We start from the raw sequence: 20,563 nt of genomic DNA, 5'->3' as shown, positions 1-20,563 counted from the left end.
GAGTGCCTGTTTGCTGCTGAGAAATGCTGGTCCTGCCCCATTGAAAGTATTGTACTCTCTGTGAACACCGACATGAGGCTTCTGCAATCCACACCCATCTCTTACTCAGACATGTCAACCCTACAGAAATGGGTTTTCCAGCTGCAGGGTCATCAGAGCAGAGCCTTTTAAATTGTGGTTATTGACATGGTCCAGGAGCACGTATTCTCTCTTGGGGGAATACCACGCGTGGGGCAGTTCCTGACTGCCATTCTACACGCGCAGGAGCACGTATTCACCCTTGGGGGAATACCACGCGTGGGGCAGTTCCTGACTGCCATTCTACACGCGCAGGAGCACGTTTTCACCCTTGGGGGAGTACCACACGTGGGGCAGTCCCTGACTGCCATTCTACATGTGCAGGAGCACATATTCTCTCTAAGGGGAATACCACGCATGGGGCAGTTCCTGACTGCCATTCTACATGTGCAGGAGCACGTATTCACTCTCGGGGGAATACCACGCATGGGGCAGTTCCTGACTGCCATTCTACACGCGCGGGAGCACGTATTTCTTTTTTGTGGGAGCTACACTTGTGGCAGTTATCAAACTGCTGATTTCTTCATGCGCAGGAGTGCTTAACTTTTCTTTGGGAGCAATACCAGTGGCAGTTTTAAACTGCTAAGCTCCATACTCTCAGGAGCGCTTACAGCTGTGTTTCTTGTTCCTTACACTTGAACACATACCCTGACGTCTTCATTTCAGTGGAGTGTTAACTGAGATACCTGAGGATATCCTGAGCATTGGCATGAACCATTTCCCCAGGTGATTACACATGTTCAAACTGGTTTCTTCCTTTCCTGTGTGGAAGGGTGTATGCATGTGACCTAGAGGAATGCATAATCTGATGCTGTGATTTCTCCCCAATAGGTTGCGTTTTTTTTTTTGCATTTTACAAAACTTTATTTCGGACAAAATGTCCTAAAAAGTACATTAGAATAAATAAAACAATACAGTTGTACATACAATTTCAGATTGAGAAAATCATCGAATCATTGGGTCATAAAATTAGGACAGGAGTAGTACAGTTTTTGTCGGAGAGTTCATGGAACAATAAATATATAATTTAAGCTTAAAAAAGGTTGCTGTTCCTAGATGGGTCCCTGGTTTTTCCTATACAAACCTTTCTTTTGGGTTCCATTCCCTACATAACGACAGATCGTTCATAGCCAGGTATATATCCATTACCAAGGGCAGGGAATGGGTACGTTCTCCTGTCACCAGGCAGGGTAGATTCTGACTTCTGTCTTTCTTGTTTTAAGGTCTCCATAAAGACGAACACGCACTATACCATCTAGGATTCCCTCTCTCGGCCGCAACCTTCACCCTGGTCGGTGTAGTTGTTATCACTGGACGGAGGTGAAGGATGGTGGAGGTTGTTCATATCGTCTCTGCGGGACCGCTCCGTGAGCATACGGTAAGGCTCGTATAGCTCTGACAGTTACTTGTGAGATGACTGGTAGATGAGTCTCACCACTGTTTGGCATGGGCGGCTAATTTATCGTTGAATAGATGAGAGTGTGGGTGCATCATGGTTGATAGCATTGAAGCGTGTTAGTCGGTGGAGTGTGTGGTTGTGTTTTATCCACTGGTATGCATTGGAATTTTCTCGGTCTGATGGTGTTCGGTTGTTTTGTTTGGTTGGCTTTTTAGTTTTATCTGGGTGCTTGTGTGAGCTTATGATAGGTTATTGTAGTGTATGTTCATGTTGCTTTAAATGCTGTGCCTTGTTTGTGTCATGTATTATTGGTGATTGTTGTATTCTATAGCGTGCGCTCTTTGAAGGTATGTTTACCTTCAAGGAGGGCCTGCGTGTGATGTCTGTTGCAGTTAGAAATCCTAACTACTGAATCTGGCATTCAGCGGTTGGTGTTCTTTCAGTACAGATGTGCTCCTGTGAAATCCTGACAGAAGTTGAAGAATAAATCTTATTGGAGCATGTGAGAGGACCTCGGACCATACCATGCCCGCGACCCTTCCCCGCTCCTACCTGTGGGCCGCAACCGGGGAGACCGGCCTCGAACGATCCCGTGGACAGCAAACACCATTGCGGAGGCTGGCCCCACCCCATAAACTACAGTCCCCTACAGGTCCTGGCGCCGACAGGAATGACCCGGAAGGGGGAGGGACTAAACCCGGATGTGCTTCTTCACTACAGGAGAAAAGACGCATCGCAACTGACGACGGACGCACTTGTGCCGGAGAGAGGAGAGAGAGAGAGGAAGCAGCGACGGTGGAACAGGGAGAAGACCGAAGAGGAGAAGAAGAAGAAGCACAGCGTGACGAGGAGAAGTACCGGAGGAGGACGGAACCGGAGCAGAGAAAGGCCAGAGCGACGGGGCGGAGTCCAGAAGCAGAGGACGCCGATGAGGCCCCGGACGAAGCGTGGTACGAGGAGTGGTGGACCCCACAGGAGGAGGCTGGAGAGCGGCCGCAACCAGGAAGTGTTGCGGCGGGGCCGGTGAGTGGCTAAAACCACGGGATAACGGGAGCGGGAAGCGGGTGGTAGACAAGGGGAGGGGTTGCCTACGGGGTCACCGAGGGTTGCTTTACTTTTGGTGGTGGTACAGTGGTGCTATCCAGAGCGTCCTGGTTTTCTTTTCTATTTTCCCCCCCTGCCTTCACCGTTACAGAGAGACACACCCTCCCCAAAGGGCCCTCGACATCCTTGATCGGGCCCTTTCCGACTCCCTACCTCGCTTAGACTTGGGGGCTGTATCTAAAGAAACGTCCATACCCTGAGGAACACGGGTGCGGTGACGGGTCTGTCATTTCCTTCCATACAGACAGGACATATCCCTGACGGTCTCTCGTTTTCTTTCCTTGTCCCTCTTATGAGCCTCCCTGGGGAATCCACTGCGACAGACACCGAGTCAGCGACCAGAGGAAGAGACCGCCCCAAAGAAGAGGACGAGATCGTGAAAACAAGCCAAGAACCCCGGGACTCTGATCCAACCCCATATCCCCCAACTAAAACAAATAAAAACCTAGCCACTGGCTCACTACATTCGGCCTCCGCGTCTGTATATCCGGCCTGCTCTCCCACAAGTGGTGTCAGAAGTGGGATCCGCCGGAGACATGGAGGCCGTCATCGCAAAAATGGCAGAGAACCAAGCCAACCTGGGGAAAGCCATGGAAAAATTCCTCGCGGTCGTAGAGGAAGACCGGGGGAAGTTGCAGCAAGCCCTCACCGACCAGGGGCAGACTCATGACGCAGCCATGGGGAAAATTGCGGACGTTTTGGGCCAGCAAAGAGGGCCGAGTACCCTTCCATCGGTTATATTGCAAAAATACGTGGCTGGGGAAGATCCAGAATATTATAACTTCGAACGCATGGCCTTGGCCGCAGCCTGGCCAGCAGACAAATGGGGACAATGCCTGGGCCCTCTCCTATCAGGTGAATTACAGGCGTCTTACCAAGCCGCTAACATCCTTGGTTCCACCCCTTATGCCGAAATAAAACAGTGCATCATGGAACGCTTAGGGGTAGACGATGAGACCTATAGGATGAAGCTACGACAGATAAAAGAAGGACCCCAAGAGACCCCGCGGGCCTTATATTTCCGAGTGAGAGACATGGCCGATCGTTGGCTAAAACCCACTACCGCCACTAAGGAGGACATAATGGCAAAGGTCTATTTGGAGCAGTATCTTGTTTCCCTCCATCCGCCCATCCAAAGATGGGTAAGACAGCATGCCCATATTACCCTAGAGACCGCTGTAGACATCGCTAGTGCCTATAACCGAGCACAAGAAGTACAAAAGGGACGAGACGAGACGAATTGGAGAGCCGGCTCAAGCGGGGCCCACCGACCTCCCCGACCCACACTCATCAGAAAACCAGACCCCATAACGGTAGTCCCTGGACCCCCTATATTCAGACTCCCTGGACCCCCTATATTCAGACCCCCTGGACTCTCTGTGGTGCGAACCCCTACCCCCGGACCTCAGTGTTATGGATGTGGAGGGCTTGGTCACATAGCACGGTTCTGCCCACAGAAAGAGGAACCGATGGAAATCGGCATGACGAGGAACTTCTATTGCCTTCCCCCGAAAACCACCACCCCTCCCTATCGTTGTGAAGTGTCTGTCAACGGACAGAGGAGGACAGCCCTTGCGGATACCGGATGTAGACAGAGTGTAATACGTCCCCAGGATTTAGGGACCCGAATAGGACCTGTGGAAGGGACAGTGAACATCCAATGCGTCCATGGGGACACGAAGACCTACCCCACAACCCATGTGCAAGTACAAACCTCCACAGACCCCGGGTCGGCCTTGAAAGTGGGCCTCATTCAGCGCCTCCCAGAACAGATCATCTTAGGGAATGACTATCCTCACTTGCCGCCTTGCTCCAGGAAGCCCCGCAATCAGATAGGGACTGGCTGAACACGGCCCCTTTTTCACAAGATGAAAACCCCGACTGGCCCCCTTCCAAACCCAGGAGGTCCCGCAATCAGAAAAGAAAGGAAAAAGGGAAAAACGTCTACGCCCTTCCGGCGACCCCAATAGAAAATCCGTGGGAACATAGTCGTCAGTTCCATACGGTCCAACAGGAAGATCCGGTGCTACAGGAAGCCTGGAATAAAGCCCTGCCACAGGAAGACCCGTCCCACGTATGTCCTTATTTCTTTGTCAGGAATGGGCTTCTTTATCGGAAGGCAGACCCCAACAGTAACCCCCAGCTATTGATCCCTTCCCTTTTTCGAGATAAGAGCCTATATTTAGCACACAGTCATCTTTTAGGGGGGCATTTTGGGGAGGAAAAAACGGAACAGTTGATAACCCGACAGTTTTACTGGCCAGGGATTTACAAACAAGTAAAGAGGTATTGTCGGGAGTGCCCGGTGTGTCAAAAAAATAGCAGGTACTGCCCACCCCGAGCTCCCTTACAACCACTACCCATTCTCGATGAGCCTTTCTGTAGGGTGGGTATGGACATCATTGGTCCCCTCTTGCCTTCCCGAAGCGGGTGTCGGTATGTGCTGGTTCTCGTCGATTATGCTACAAGGTTTCCCGAGGCCATCACACTACGACACCCGAACGCCACAGCCATAGCAAAAGCAATGATTACAGTGTTCTCCCGGGTGGGATTCGCAAAAGAGGTCCTTACGGATCAAGGGACTCCGTTTATGTCTAAAGTCATGAAACAGGTGTGTGCCCAGTTAGGGATCAAGCAAATTAGAACGGCGGCCTACCACCCCCAAACGGACGGGTTGGTGGAGCGTTACAACGCCACTTTGAAAACCACCCTAAAGAAACTCCTCGACCTAGAAACCAAACGGTGGGAAGACCTGTTACCCCTGGCGTTGTATGCCATTCGCTGCCACACCCAAAAGAGCACGGGGTTCTCCCCCTTTGAATTATTATATGGACATCAACCCCGATCCTTGTTGGATATGGCCCGGGAGGCCTGGGAAACAGAACCTAATGCTAGTACACCCCTGATTGACTACGCCTCAAACCTGAGAACCCATCTGGGACAGATCCGTACTATTGTTCGGAACAATATGGAGAAAGCCCAAGAGGCCCAAAAAGCTCAATACAACAAAAAAACGAAGGATAGATCCTTCAATGTAGGGGACGCCGTACTTCTGATGATGACCTCTTCCGATCACAAGTTATTGGGTCAGTGGCAGGGACCCTATGTGATCCTAGAAAAAGTAACCCCCGTCACCTATAAAATTGAATTGGACAAACAAAGAGGTACCTCCCAGGTGTATCACGTAAATCTATTAAAAAAATGGGAGGGACCCCTTCCTGTTTTAGCCACCGTAGAAAACCCCCAAAACCCTTTATACTGCCAGTGTATAGATGGGGAGCTGCCTGGCGATATCGCCGCCGCACTGATAAAGACCCTCTTACCGTTACAGGACGTGTTTTCCAACATCCCGGGAAAGACCACTGTGGTGGAACACGCCCTCAAAACTGCTCCCGGGAAAGTAGTACGCCTAAGGCCATATCGTATTCCTGAGGCTCGCAGACAGGTCATACGCAATGAAGTACAGCAAATGTTGCAAATGGGGGTTATCGAACCCTCGGTAAGCGAATGGAATTCGCCAATCGTACTCGTACCGAAACCCGATGGGTCGGTGCGTTTTTGCATTGACTTTAGGGAAGTCAATAAAGTGTCTGAATTTGACACCTACCCCTTACCCCGGGTGGACGAAATGGTAGAGAGGATTGGAAGAGCTAAGTATGTCAGTACCCTTGATTTATGCACTGGGTACTGGCAAATCCCATTACGAAAACAAGACCGAGAGAAAACGGCGTTTTCTACTCCCGATGGCCTGTATCAATTTGTTATGTTACCTTTTGGGTTACATGGAGCCCCAGCCACATTTCAGCGGGCCATGAATCTCATTCTATGGCCTCACGAAGACTATGCCGGGGCATACATTGATGACATCATAGTATACAGCGAGACCTGGGAACAACATTTATCACATCTATATGCAGTGGTCCAGACATTGGGTAAACATGGGTTTAAAATCAATCCGGCGAAAAGCCACTTAGCTGCCCAAACCGTACAATATCTGGGTTACCTACTAGGAGAAGGCATGATTAGGGCCCAAGATAAAAAACTGACAGCCTTTTCCCAAGTACCTTTTCCTCGCTCTGCTAAAGCCCTTAGAGCGTTCCTGGGTTTACTAGGTTATTATAGGAGGTTTATACCTCGGTTCTCCCACATAGCAGCCCCTCTCACCGACCTCCTACGAAAATCAGTGAAAACAGAAGCCAGATTGAGGGATCCCAGCCCCGATGTAATACAATCCTTCAACGCCTTGAAAGCATCCCTGACCTCAGACACGGTGTTAGCCAGTCCAGACTTCTCTTTGCCATTTATACTCCAGACCGATGCCTCGGATCAGGGTCTGGGGGCTGTGTTATCCCAGAAGAACGACCAAGGGGAAGAAAAACCTATCCTGTACCTTAGCAGGAAACTATACCCCGAGAACGGAACTATGCCGTTATAGAAAAAGAAGCCCTAGCCATCAAATGGGCGATTGACTCCCTAAAATATTATCTCGAAGGCCGAGAATTCACGCTTTACACTGACCATGCCCCCTTGGCATGGTTAGCCCGAAATAAAGGGAACAATGAAAGAATATTACGGTGGTTTCTGTCCTTACAACCGTATAGATTTCACACCCAGCATAGGAAAGGTAGTGAACAAACCAATGTGGACTTTCTCTCCCGTTATCCCTGTCACCCCCCCTCTAGAAAGACAGCAAGGGAAAAGGGATGTGAGAGGACCTCGGACCATACCATGCCCGCGACCCTTCCCCGCTCCTACCTGTGGGCCGCAACCGGGGAGACCGGCCTCGAACGATCCCGTGGACAGCAAACACCATTGCGGAGGGTGGCCCCACCCCATAAACCACAGTCCCCTACAGGTCCTGGCGCCGACAGGAATGACCCGGAAGGGGGAGGGACTAAACCCGGATGTGCTTCTTCACTACAGGAGAAAAGACGCATCGCAACTGACGACGGACGCACTGGTGCCGGAGAGAGGAGAGAGAGAGAGGAAGCAGCGACGGTGGAACAGGGAGAAGACCGAAGAGGAGAAGAAGAAGAAGCACAGCGTGACGAGGAGAAGTACCGGAGGAGGACGGAACCGGAGCAGAGAAAGGCCAGAGCGACGGGGCGGAGTCCAGAAGCAGAGGACGCCGACGAGGCCCAGGACGAAGCGTGGTACGAGGAGTGGTGGACCCCATAGAAGGAGGCTGGAGAGCGGCCGCAACCAGGAAGTGTTGCGGCGGGGCCGGTGAGTGGCTAAAACCACGGGATAACGGGAGCGGGAAGCGGGTGGTAGACAAGGGGAGGGGTTGCCTACGGGGTCACCGAGGGTTGCTTTACTTTTGGTGGTGGTACAGTGGTGCTATCCAGAGCGTCCTGGTTTTCTTTTCTATTTTTCCCCCCTGCCTTCACCGTTACAGAGAGACACACCCTCCCCAAAGGGCCCTCGACATCCTTGATCGGGCCCTTTCCGACTCCCTACCTCGCTTAGACTTGGGGGCTATATCTAAAGAAACGTCCATACCCTGAGGAACACGGGTGCGGTGACGGGTCTGTCATTTCCTTCCATACAGACAGGACATATCCCTGACGGTCTCTCGTTTTCTTTCCTTGTCCCTCTTATGAGCCTCCCTGGGGAATCCACTGTGACAGACACCGAGTGAGCGACCAGAGGAAGAGACCGCCCCAAACCAGAAGAAGAGGACGAGATCGTGAAAGCAAGCCAAGAACCCCGGGACTCTGATCCAACCCCATATCCCCCAACTAAAACAAATAAAAACCTAGCCACTGGCTCACTACATTCGGCCTCCGCGTCTGTATATCCGGCCTGCTCTCCCACAGAGCATCATCTCTTCAGCTCGTCTACTTTCTTATTTATTTGCCTTGTGTGCTTTGGAGCATACCTTTACATTTTGGTGACGATTTCTCAAAAGGCATTTCACCATATTTGCACAAACTACCTCCGTCTTTCAACGCTCCTGATGATCGGCGTTACTTGCTGCTGTCTTCGAGTGTTGTCCGCATCTCAATACCACCTACGGGGACCTGCTGACAAAATTTTGAGTGTTTTGTGCCTTTCTCGGCTCACACTCATCTGACGTCTCACGCCCAGCTCACGTGGTATCATAGCAACGGCATCAACTCTCCACCGACAGCAAAAAGCATCATCAAGTTCACGTCGTAACGTCACCGGCGGCCATCTTGAATTCATTGGGAAGTGTGTTTCCTTGACAACGCCCTCCCCGATCAGTCCGGGAACACACGCAACGATCAGCCCTGCAATTTAAATACGTTATACACGCAGAGTGTGTATCATTCCGCGATATACACGCCCATTGTTCAATATTGAGGTTCAAACTCTCCTTTTAAGTATTAAAAGGAAAAGAACATTCTGGACAAGAATAAAGGAGAAATTTACACGAAGTTAAAGGTACTTTTTAGATTATTAAAAATATATTCGTCCAAAGTTGCTCTGCATTGAAAGCGCACTCGTGCCACAGCCGACTTCAGGCAAAGTCTTTATTTCCAGAATGGCAAAGTAAGCATTTGACATCGTAGCAGCCACCTGACGCGTTTCGGAATTGCTCCCTTAATCATAGGTTTTGCTGGCTGACTCGCACTGCTACTGCACACAATTTAAATATTAGCCCTCCAATGAGCTTGCGTGTAGCGTCCCAATGCCTGCTGGGAAAGTGAGTGTGTCCATAGCCTACATGAATTAATACAATAACGACCCTGTATGGGCCGCAAAGTGCTTCTTTACCAGATATTCAAAACAAAGCTGTGACTCCAAATCAGGGCATCCATGAATATCGTGCCCCTTGGCCCCACTGCAATCCTCGGGTGGTGCGCTTTCCACGACCGTAGCCGCCGTGAATAAATTCGTCCAAAGTTGCTCTGCATTGAAAGCGCACTCGTGCCACAGCCGACTTCAGGCAAAGTCTTTATTTCCAGAATGGCAAAGTAAGCATTTGACATCGTAACAGCCACCTGACGCGTTTCGGAATTGCTCCCTTAATCATAGGTTTTGCTGGCTGACTCGCACTGCTACTGCACACAATTTAAATATTAAAAATATATATATATATATATATATATATATATATATATATACATATCCAAAACGCTACTTTTCGAAAATCACGAAAAGAAATCCAGGACTCCCAGGAATGCTGTATTCAAAATTTTAATCCAGGCAAAATCGTAGCCTTAACCAACGCGTTTCACAATAAAGCTTGTTCACGGTATGGCTTCAATACAATCACATCCTCCTTACATATGCGCATTCAACAAAATTGAAATGGGACTAAGAAAAGGTAATGCTTTCAGAATCTAAGCGCCATTTTGTAGTGGTGTAAAACGAAGTTTGTTACAACCCAAACATGAAACTAAATATGCATTTCATGCCGATATCTTGCATTTCATTAATTGTAAACAATGTAAGCAGGTAAAAATCAATCCATTTACGAGATGGTATGTGATCAAACAACAATAGGATATGGATTTGGTAAGATACAGACATATTTGAGATTCGATGCCCCAGTGGGCGAACATTGCTAGTGTCGTTCCTGAATCAATACACACTTAAAATTCATCACATGAATCAAAATGTTAGCCCAAGCTACTTGGTTGCTATTGATGCTGATGAGTATTCTGCAAAAAGAAAGTTGGCAATTTTATATGGTCACTTGGTTACGGCAGGCCTTGAGATATTTGATAATCTTCCAGCTGGCATTCCTCCTCCTGGGATTGGAGATGGTTGGAATGTTTTCACTGACGCAGTACAAAGACTCAATAAAAAATTCCTAGAGCAGCCAAATGTAATGCTGGAACGATATAACTTCATGAAAAGAAAACAAGAGTCAAATGAAACAGTTGAAGAGCTCATTTCTGCTCTCAGAAATTTAGCGGCGGAATGCAATTTTGGAGCTTACCCTGACACAGTCATCAGAGATCAATTTGTGTACAAATGTTTTCATGAAAAGATACAAGAGAGAATTTTAAGTTGCCGCGATCCCTCTGTATCAGAAGTCATAGATATGGCTAAAAGCATTGAGAGATCAATCATTTCATCACAATGCATTTCAGAAGAAAACTTTCCTTCAGTAAATTTGCAAAATGATACTCAGGTTAATACCATTACTACAAAAAGCCAATTCATGAAACCTTTTAAAAAAAGAGCAATTTCTTCATGCTATAGATGTGGTTCAAGTTCACATCTTGGGAACGGTCCTATATGCCTCGCTCTTGGAAAGAGATGTTCAAATTGTCAAAAAGTGGGACATTTTTGCACAGTCTGCAGGAGTAAGCGATTTGTTCAAGTTAGTGCTGTTTCGTCAACAGAACATCCCGACATTAATGTTTCTTCCGTTGAATCTTCTCTGCAAAACTTGGATATTAATACTGTTGATGTGTCTTCACATATTTTACCTAAAAAGATCATACTTTCAATTGATTCTGATGGAGATTCATCTATATCCAATCGCGCAAAAGATCCCACATGTGAAGTTATAATTAACAACATTTCCTTCAATATGATGGCAGACTCTGGTGCGCCTGTAACCATCATTTCTGATGTTTTGTTTAATTATCATTGGCCCACTTCTTGTCTGCAGTTACATCCTCTAGACATTGTTCCAAAAGCTTATTGTGGCAAAGACATAGATATGTTGGGATACTTTATAGGTGATGTGTCATGTTTGGGTGAATGTATTTGTACCAAAATGTATGTGGCAATCAAAGGGAAGAGTATCATTGGTTGGCAAGACCTTGCAAAAATGGGCCCTTAAGCTTGTTCCGGGTTCAGATTGTCCGGTCCAAGTTAATGACGTCTCTATTTCCTTAGTGTCTGAAAACTTGCATGATTTAGTTAGTAGCATCACTTCAGAATTCCCAGACGTTTTCAAGGAATCAGTTGGCAAAATTAAGAATTATGAGCATTTTATCAAGCTCAAACCAGGTGCCATTCCTGTCATGCACAAATTAAGAACCATTCCTTTAAATGTTAAAGACGATCTTAAGAAATTATTAGATAAAATGGTGTCTGAAGGCATAATTGAAACAACAAATTCTTCACAATGGGTCAGTTCAATAGTTATTGTTAAGAAAAAGGATTCCAGTATTCGTTTATGTGCTGACCTTCGCTCACTAAATCAAAACATAATCATTGATTGTCATCCACTTCCTAAGATACAAGATTTACACACTGGCATTTCTGGATCCAATTTTTTCACTTTACTTGATCTCCGCAGTGCATACCATCAAATTCCTTTGTCCCCCTCTTCTTCTGACCTTACCACATTTATCACTCCGTTTGGAGCTTATAAATACTTAAGGCTTCCGTTTGGCCTGGCATCAGCAGCCAGTGTCTTTCAGAAATTTATGGATGACTTACTCAGAGACATAACATCTGTACAAGCGTATCAAGATGACGTTCTTATTTTTTTCTAAAAATAAGGATGAGCATATTCACACCCTGAAAGCAGTTTTATCCCGATTCAAAGATGTTGGTGTAACTTTGGGAAAGGACAAATGTAAATTGTTTGCAACGCAAGTAGATTATCTAGGACACTCGATTTCTGGAAATGGTATCAAACCAAAATTTTCCCTCACTCAGGCCATATCCAATGGCCCCATTCCTACTGACAGACTCTTTAAAATCTTTTTGGGGTTTGACAGAATATTACTCAAGATTTATCCAGGGCTACTCTCAGATTGTTCAACCTTTACGTGCACTTCTTAAGAAAAATGTAAATTTTTTGTGGTCCAGTGAAGTTGAATATGCATTCAATCTAGTTAAAAAAGTCATAATTGAAGCACCTGCATTATCATCTTTCACCCCTGGACAATTTCTGTTGATGCAAGTCAACATGGCCTAGGTGCAGTCCTCTGTTAATGGATGGGTTCAAAAGAGCATACCATCGGCTTTGCCTCCAGATCCCTAAGTAGTGCTGAAAAAAACTATAGCACTATTGAAAGAGAAGCTTTGGCCTGCTCGTGGGCAGTTGAAAAATGTAAAACTTTTATTTGAGGTTCTCACTTCATTCTGCTTAATGATCACAAGCCCCTGTTACATTTACTCAATGGCAACGGCACTGGCAGAGCTTCAGCTAGGCTTGTTTGAATTCTTTCAAGATTACATGAATATAATTTCACTATACAACATATTTCTGGAGGACATAATCTGAGGGCGGATTGTCTTTCTAGATTGCCTTTAAAGGAAAATATGTTGGATTCAAAGTTTGATGACATAGAATGCGTTGTTGCCTCCATTGAGGATCTAGTCCTGTCTCCTTTTAATATTTCACAATCAGAATGGGTCAAAGCTTACTATGATGACTCCACACTCTCTGCCGTTAAGAACATGATTATCTCTGGTTGGCCTTAAGAGCGTTCTCTTCCTGCCCCTTTAAAATCATTTGCTCAAGTTTCAAATGATTTATCTATTGTTAATGATGTTATTTTTCGTGGAAACCAACGTGTCCCTCCAACTACTTTTAGAAACAAGCTTTTTCATGCAGCTCATGAGGGTCATTTAGGGATTGGTGCCACTTCAAGGAAACTAAAAGAGCACTTTTGGTGGCCAGGCCTAGATAGAGATATAACTAATTGGATTGACAATTGTGACACATGTTTTGTGTCTGATAAACATTGGAAGACATCTCAACTTCCTTTACATTGTGTTCCTTTACCCGAGGAGCCCTGGTCTAAAATTGCTATTGATTTTGCTGGTCCTTTTCTTGTTCTACCACATCACAGACACTATATCATTGCACTCATTGATTATCACTAAAAATGGGTTGACTTTGATTTTTGTGAAACTCCCAATTCAAATACAGTCATCAAATTTCTTACCAGGGTGTTTCTAGTCGAGGGATCACCAAAAGAAATTGTTACTGATAATGGATCACATTTTTGTTCTTCTTTGATGCAGGATTTTTTTTAATGCATGACATTAAACATCTTAGGGTTGTACTGTACTCCCCATCTTCGAATGGTCTCATTGAGAGAATGAATAGATTCATCAAAGAGGGCATACAGCCTGCAATTTCCTGCATTGTTGATGTTGACTCTTTCCTTAGAAACAAGATCTGGTCATACATTGTCACTCCACATTCCACTACTGGCATATCTCCCTTCAGGTTGCTTAAAAAAAGGAATCCTAATGGGAACATCTGCCCCTCATGGATAAAAAGTCTTTCTAAAAAGGATCATTCTTGTTTAGCTTGTCATGATAAACAAATCATTAAGACAAATGTCCTTGCACAACAGGAAATTCAAAAGAAAGGTTTTGATTCTATTGTTAACCCTGTTGTGCAGACATTTCAGATTGGTGATTGGGTCATGATCAAAAATCCAAATAGAGTTATTAAAGGTGTCTCTAAATTTTCACTACCAACTCAAATTATTAAAGTTTCAAAAGGTTCAGTTTTTTTGGCTAGAAAGGGATGGTGGAATAAAGGAGCTATAGTCAAACTTTCTCCTGCGCAAGCTAACAGAATTCGGTTGTCCAAGTACTCTTTTGACAACTCTTCATGTTCTCATTTTCCTATTGGCTCACCTTCTGATAATTCCACCAATTGCACACAACCTTCTCAAACTTCTTCTGACAGCTCTGCTCAACGCTCATCTCCTGCTCCCAGCATTCAATTCAATTCCTCTTTTCCTATACCCACAACTTCAGTATCAAGCAGACTTTCTAGGAATTGCTCATTCCCTGCGAAATGTAAGGACTTTTATTTGTCTTAACCTTTCTTTCTCTCCACAGGTTGTTCTTCTTTTATAAAAAAAGGGAGATGATGTAGTGTATGTTCATGTTGCTTTAAATGCTGTCCCTTGTTTGTGTCATGTATTAATGGTGATTGTTGTATTCTATAGCGTGCGCTCTTTGAAGGTATGTTTACCTTCAAGGAGGGCCCGCGTGTGATGTCTGTTGCAGTTACAAATTCTAACTACTGAATCTGGCATTCAGCGGTTGGAGTTCTTTCAGTACAGACGTGCTCCTGTGAAATCCTGACAGAAGTTCAAGAATAAATCTTATTGGAGCATCATCTCTTCAGCTCGTCTACTTTCTTATTTATTTGCCTTGTGTGCTTTGGAGCATACCTTTACAGTTATCCCGCATTTTTATATTTCCTTGTGGCTCTTTCTATTGGTCTTGCTGCATCTCTTGTTTGTATCCAGTGGAGGGGAGAAGTGTTGGATCCTTTTGTGGGGCTGTGCTGGTGCTATGCTACATCATGTCTTGTTTGTATTTGTGGGAGTGGAGGAGTGTTGGCTCTTTTGTGAGGCAGTGTTGGTGTTGTGGTATATCATCCCACCATTTCTACACGGTCCTCAGTTCAGCTACCCGGCTGATTGATTTGAGGGAGGACTGGCTTTAGACTTTCCTACTTCCGGTTTGCCATTCACCGGTGGCCATCTTTAGAAGGGAGACGTTCTAGTCTTCCCCCGAGTCTTTCTGCCTCCACATACTTAAGTGGAGGATGGTGCTGACGCGCAGCGGATGTGCGCAGTGGACGCGCCAGCGGGCGCGCCACGGGCGCGCCAAAGGCAAGCCCATCTGCATCCGTCCGCATCCGGAATGCGACCAGCGCTAGAAACGCTACCCAATTTCCTTCAGGCAGGTGTTTTTCTAGAGACTCTCTTCTGGCTTTTAACAGCAATCCTCACATTTGTAAAAAAAAAAAACCTTGATGTCACTAAATGGAAGAGCCCCATCTGCTGTAAAAATTGCAAAACAGTTTTAGTCCACCACAAAATACACCGGTGGGAAATAGCCCTAATAACACCTACTTACGAGGAGGCCTCATAAATGCCCCCTAATTATGTAAACATGCCCAAAGCATCCACGACCTCATTTTAAATGACAACCTAGATTACCTCTTCATAACAGAAACCTGGCTTTATCTGTGCATCACCCCATGGCTATCTTATTCATAGACAGGATAGACTGGAACAAAGAGGAGGAGGGCTGGCGATTATTTACCGCAACACTCTCAAATGTTCCGCGTTTGAAACGTCTGACCTCAAAGGTGCAGAAAGCATTGGCTTCTGCTTTCAACTAGAAGAATCCTTCTCCTTCTCAGGGGCTCTGCTTTACCGCCCTCCAGGCCTTTCAAATGTTTCCTGGATAGCATTGGAGACACCGCAAGCTCACTTATTCTTAGATTTGCCAATTTTACCTCATTAGGAGACTTTAACATCCACCTAGATGTACAAAGTGTCCCAGCTGCAGTGAACTTCCTAGAAATCCTTGATACGCTTGGCCTTGACCAACGGATACTCACCTCCACTCATAATGCAAGCCACACTTTGGATGGTATCTGCTCTAATCTTACGACCCTTAAAGTCACGCCCACAGTCAGTTTAACCTGGTCCGATCACAAGTTTATTCTTCTAGAAATTAGATATCAGCATGCAAAAAACTTAAAGAGCCACATCCCCGTCACTCAAAACGTCAGGCCTAGATGGAGAGATATGGCAGCTCTTGCCAACCTCAATTTGGAAGCCTCAATTTGCAGGCCCAGGCTGTGGGGAGATCCAGCTGTAGACAACCAACGTTTCACACAGTGGACGACCACCTTGGGGGTTCATTTTGCCCCTCCGGCCCTAAAGAACAACCGACTGTTTAAAAAACCCTCCGCTGCATGGTACACCCAAAACCTGAAAGAATTACACAACCAAAGTAGGATCCTGGAACGCAGATGCCGACAAAAATATAAACAGGAAGACCAGATCAGGTTTAAAATCCCCCTTAAACACTATCATCAACAAATCAAGGCCACTAAGAAATCTTATTTTACTGAGATGCTTAAACTGGCCAAGGCAAATCAAAAAACTATCTTTAAGATAGTTAACTCTTTTACCAAATCCCTCATCCCTTAAACAAGATATTCCCCCATCACAGTATCTTTGCGACCGCATAGCTGACTACTTCGAACAACAAGTTCAGTCACTACAAGAAGATTTCCCTGCACCCTCCACTCCGCTTGTTACTACACCTGCCGATCTAGATATAAATAGACCATCACTTAGAGCTTTTCAGGCTATGAGCCTAGAACAATCCCGTCAGGCTATTCTTGCAGTGAAATCAGGCACTGCTTTTGACCCCTGTCCCCCTTTAATTTTACACGCTATTATAGTCAACCCAGTTATCAAAAAAATAATAAATGCCTTTCTACTACTAGATGAAGTCCCCAACGAATGGAAACGTGCTGCCGTCAAGCCTCTTCAAAAGAAACAACTTGCCGAACCCACCACCCCTACCAATCTTCGACCTATCTCTCTACTCCATGTCTTATCTAGAAGGAGACAACATCTTACACCACAATCAATCAGGTTTCAGGTCTCAACACTCTGCAGAATCAGTCCTCCTATACACCGCTGAATCCCTGCAAGCCGCCTTGGACCAGGGGAAAAATGCTGTGCTGGTCTTATAGACCTATCAGCTGCTTTTGACACGGTCTCACATGTCATCCTCCTGCACCGTCTCGCGTTATGTGGTATTTCTCATCTTGCCCTGGCCTGGGTTAAATCATTTCTGCAAAACAGAAGACAAGTCATCACTCTTGGAAACAATCAGTCAGCAGAAAAACCTGTACTTGCCAGGGTACCACAAGGGTCTATTCTCAGTCCGGCACTCTTTAATATCTATATGTCCCCCCTGATTAGTCTGATATCGTCCTTTGGCATTGCAACTATCTCCTACGCTGACGATACGCAGCTAATCCTGGTCTTAGATAATATTACACAACACTGGCAGAGGAAAGTCTCCGACAATGCCTTACAGCAGTCTTTCGCTGGATGAAAACAAACCATTTAAAATGCAACTCGGAAAAAACTGAAATGATGCCACTAGGGAAAGAGAACATCTTGTACCCTAGCCTATGGTGGCCCTCTGATATCCCCCCCCCAATACAGTAACAGTAGCCAGGAATCTGGTGGTAAAATTCGACTCAGCACTATCCTTTCTCTATCAATAGCTGAAACCTGTTTCCATCTGATAAAGTCACTTAAAAAGTTATTTGACCGACTTCCCTGTGTGGCAAGACAGGCAGTTGCAGTTGCCTTGATCATTTCCAGATTGGACTATTGCCACAGCCTCTATGCAGGAGCCAATAAGTCGGTCTTACCAAGCTACAGATGGTACAGCACGCTGCAGCCCGACCAGTACTAAAGTGGCCCAGGAGCTCATCAGCATACGCCGCACCAGAGGCTCTGCATTGGCCACCCATCCATAAAAGAATCTTGTTTAAGATCCTGATACTTACCTTCCGAATCTTTCATTACTCAGGCCCTCACTATCGTCGGCCTAGGTTCACACGCTATCTGCCATGCCGTACCCTCAGATCTTCGAACGCTAACTGTGAGAGGTTGGCCTGGTATATGCTGTTCACTAGTTATAGTGGACACCTTGCACCAGTACAATTCGACTCTTATGGTAGTAGGTTTAAGACAACCTTTTAAAGAAAGCTATCCTAGTGGTAGCTGTGGAGAGCAGCCTTCAGGCTAAGTCTTTAGAGGAATGTAAAGCAGCTTGTTTTACCACATAATCTCTTGAATCACCAAATGAAAGGACACCACACAGGTATATATATCAAATATATATGTATTTATTACTAACAACTCTCTACTAATCTCTTTATGGTATTAGAAGTCAGGGACATATGCACAAATCAACATTTCACAATAAGTTAAGCACAAATATGTCTGGGGCCCTAGGGGCGTACCAGACCATATACTAAAAAAGAAACTTAGAGATAACGACTTGCAAGGGGACAAGGCTTGGGCCTTCAGAAGCGCTGGGGCCTCACAAAACCACCCAAGGCAGGTAAGTAAAGGACCCATGGGAGACGCATGCAGTGTGAGAACACAGACACCCACAGGAGCACCGTAGTGCTGGAGTTACCTCACCCAGGGAAGCCGGGTGCATAGGTGTCTTTTGGCGTCGGGTCGCGGCATCGTTTTCAATGGGAGCCAATGAAGACTTGCTGCTTGTGAAGACAGAAGAAGTGTCCGGTGGAATCCAAGGCTGGATTCAGAAGAAGGAAGACCTGAAAGCAGAGGGGACAGTGTTCAAAGTCACTTGGCAGTGACCCGGGGCAAGGAAGATGGATGCCCACAGTCGTCGGGTGATTTCAGGTGATCCACGGGTGTATTGACTCTTCAGCCACGAGGACCAGAAGGCATCGACGATGACCAGGAGCTGGATTCGGTGTGTCCCACGAAGTCTGCAGCTTACTGCGGTGTCGGTGACCAGATTGGAGCCATCAAGCCTTGGTAACAGCAAGTCTCGTGGAAAGGACAAAAAGTCAGCGGTGCAGACCAGCAAGGTCTGAGGGTCTCACCCAGCAAGGGTAAGTCATGGCAGGCCTGGAGCAAACAGAGGAGCCCTTTGGAACTGTAGAAAAGTCTTCTGGGGACCCACAAGCCAACCGGCAAGGGATCGCGAAGACGCCTCGAGAGGATTCACTCAACAGGGGCCCACGGTCACTCGGGACGGGGTAGACCTCTGATCTTTGGAAAGATTCCTGCTGGAGGCTTGAACCACACGTGATCCTATGCACAGGTCCGTAGAACGTCGTGAAGGGGTTGCACGGTACCCAGGGATTGCGGTTCCTCGTCACTCGTGGGTTCCACTTGCCTCAGCGTCGCTGGGGACTCACAATGGCCTTGGAGAAGTCAGGAAATCCTCTTCCTGGGCTGCAGGGACTTTGGACTCTGGCGGAAGCGGGAAAGTTTGCAACCGTTGATTGCAAGATTTGGTGCCTGCCAAGCAGGGGAGTCACTCCTTGCCTCCAAGGGAGATTATTCCGTCTTCCAGAGGTAATGGAACGTCGAAGGTCCAGGATTCTTCTTCAGAGCGTTGTCCAGGGATATCTAGTTTGCAATGGCAAGGGTTTCCTAACTTATACTGGAAGGAAGGGAGGGACTAGCTCTATGACCCCACCTATGGGAGGTCCGGGGGAGTGGGTGGCTACACCCACTTCCCTTTGTCCAGTTTAGCGCCAGAGCTGGGGCAGGTAGCCCCTGAGCCGGTTTGAGCTGGCATATGCACAGAGGAACCTACTGCTCCCCCAGTGCAGGACTTCAAAGCACTCTAGGAGTGCACCCACCCAGCCCCAATACACTAAACCCTGTCTGGGAGGTGTTCACACCTCCCTGTGACAGGATACCTATTGTTGGGCCTCCTCCACTGCGAGTTTCGGTCATCAGCAGGAGGGCAGCCCAGTGTCTGTGACTGGTGGCATCCATTTTGTGATGCCAGGGCTCTTCAGGATTCTACCGCGTTTCCACAGTAGGTACATGTCTATTCCTCTAGAAGGGTGGGATCATACTCCCACACCAGTTTCTGGTGTGGGGGTATGATTCCAAAGCGTTTGACACCAAACACAACATGTTTTGATACAGCCATTCCAAAGTTAGCATTAACCGTGAGGTTATAATGCACTTAAGAGTATATGGTTTGACCGCATTCACAAACAGCCCCAGAGAATAGACTCTGAGAGCTGCAGAGGGACCCTACTCAGGCAGAGGCACCACCTCACATGGAAACCAAGCACCCTGCCCTCAGGATTGATAGGGCCTGCCTTAGGGGTGACTGATAGGTTTAAATGTGTGTGCAGGAGAGATATAGTGAACCTATATCTCAGTGAGGAGTGCTAGCACCACCTCCCCAGACTGCAGTAGCAGGCCTGTGGTGTCAGTTTTAGTCTGCTTCCCAGGGGTGGCATAATACATGATTCAGCTCCTGGTAGGCCTGTGAAGTACCTATGCCCTTGGTACCTAAGGTACCATTATACTAGGGGCTCATAAGGTACCACAGTATCCAATCACTAGTGCACCTAATATGCACTCCAAGTTGTTTGGAGAGAACAGAGAGGCTGGGGCCCTGATTAGCAGGGTCCCAGCCAGACTATAGCCAGAAACCAGTGTAAACATCAGAAAAAAAGTGGGGTCAACATACGAGGCAGATCCTACTCTCGTACACTAACCTACTAAA

The 20,563-nt window shown here is 46.7% G+C and overlaps 1 protein-coding gene across 1 annotated transcript in view; it reads left to right on the top strand.

The window, feature by feature from the left end:
• Window positions 1–3,117: 3,117 nt before the first annotated feature.
• Window positions 3,118–20,563, top strand: part of LOC146822185 (uncharacterized) — a 51,777-nt gene continuing 34,331 nt past the window's right edge. The window contains exon 1 of the mRNA XM_085609976.1: window positions 3,118–3,723. Within this exon, the coding sequence (XP_085466102.1) occupies window positions 3,118–3,723 (606 nt within the window). The remainder of the gene's footprint in view (window positions 3,724–20,563) is intronic.

The sequence above is a fragment of the Triturus cristatus genome, chromosome 6, assembly GCF_964204655.1.
Source record: "Triturus cristatus chromosome 6, aTriCri1.1, whole genome shotgun sequence".
NCBI classification, from domain to species: domain Eukaryota; kingdom Metazoa; phylum Chordata; class Amphibia; order Caudata; family Salamandridae; genus Triturus; species Triturus cristatus.
The sequence above is the reverse complement of the archived record's forward strand: the minus strand, read 5'-3'. Positions and strand labels throughout refer to the sequence as shown.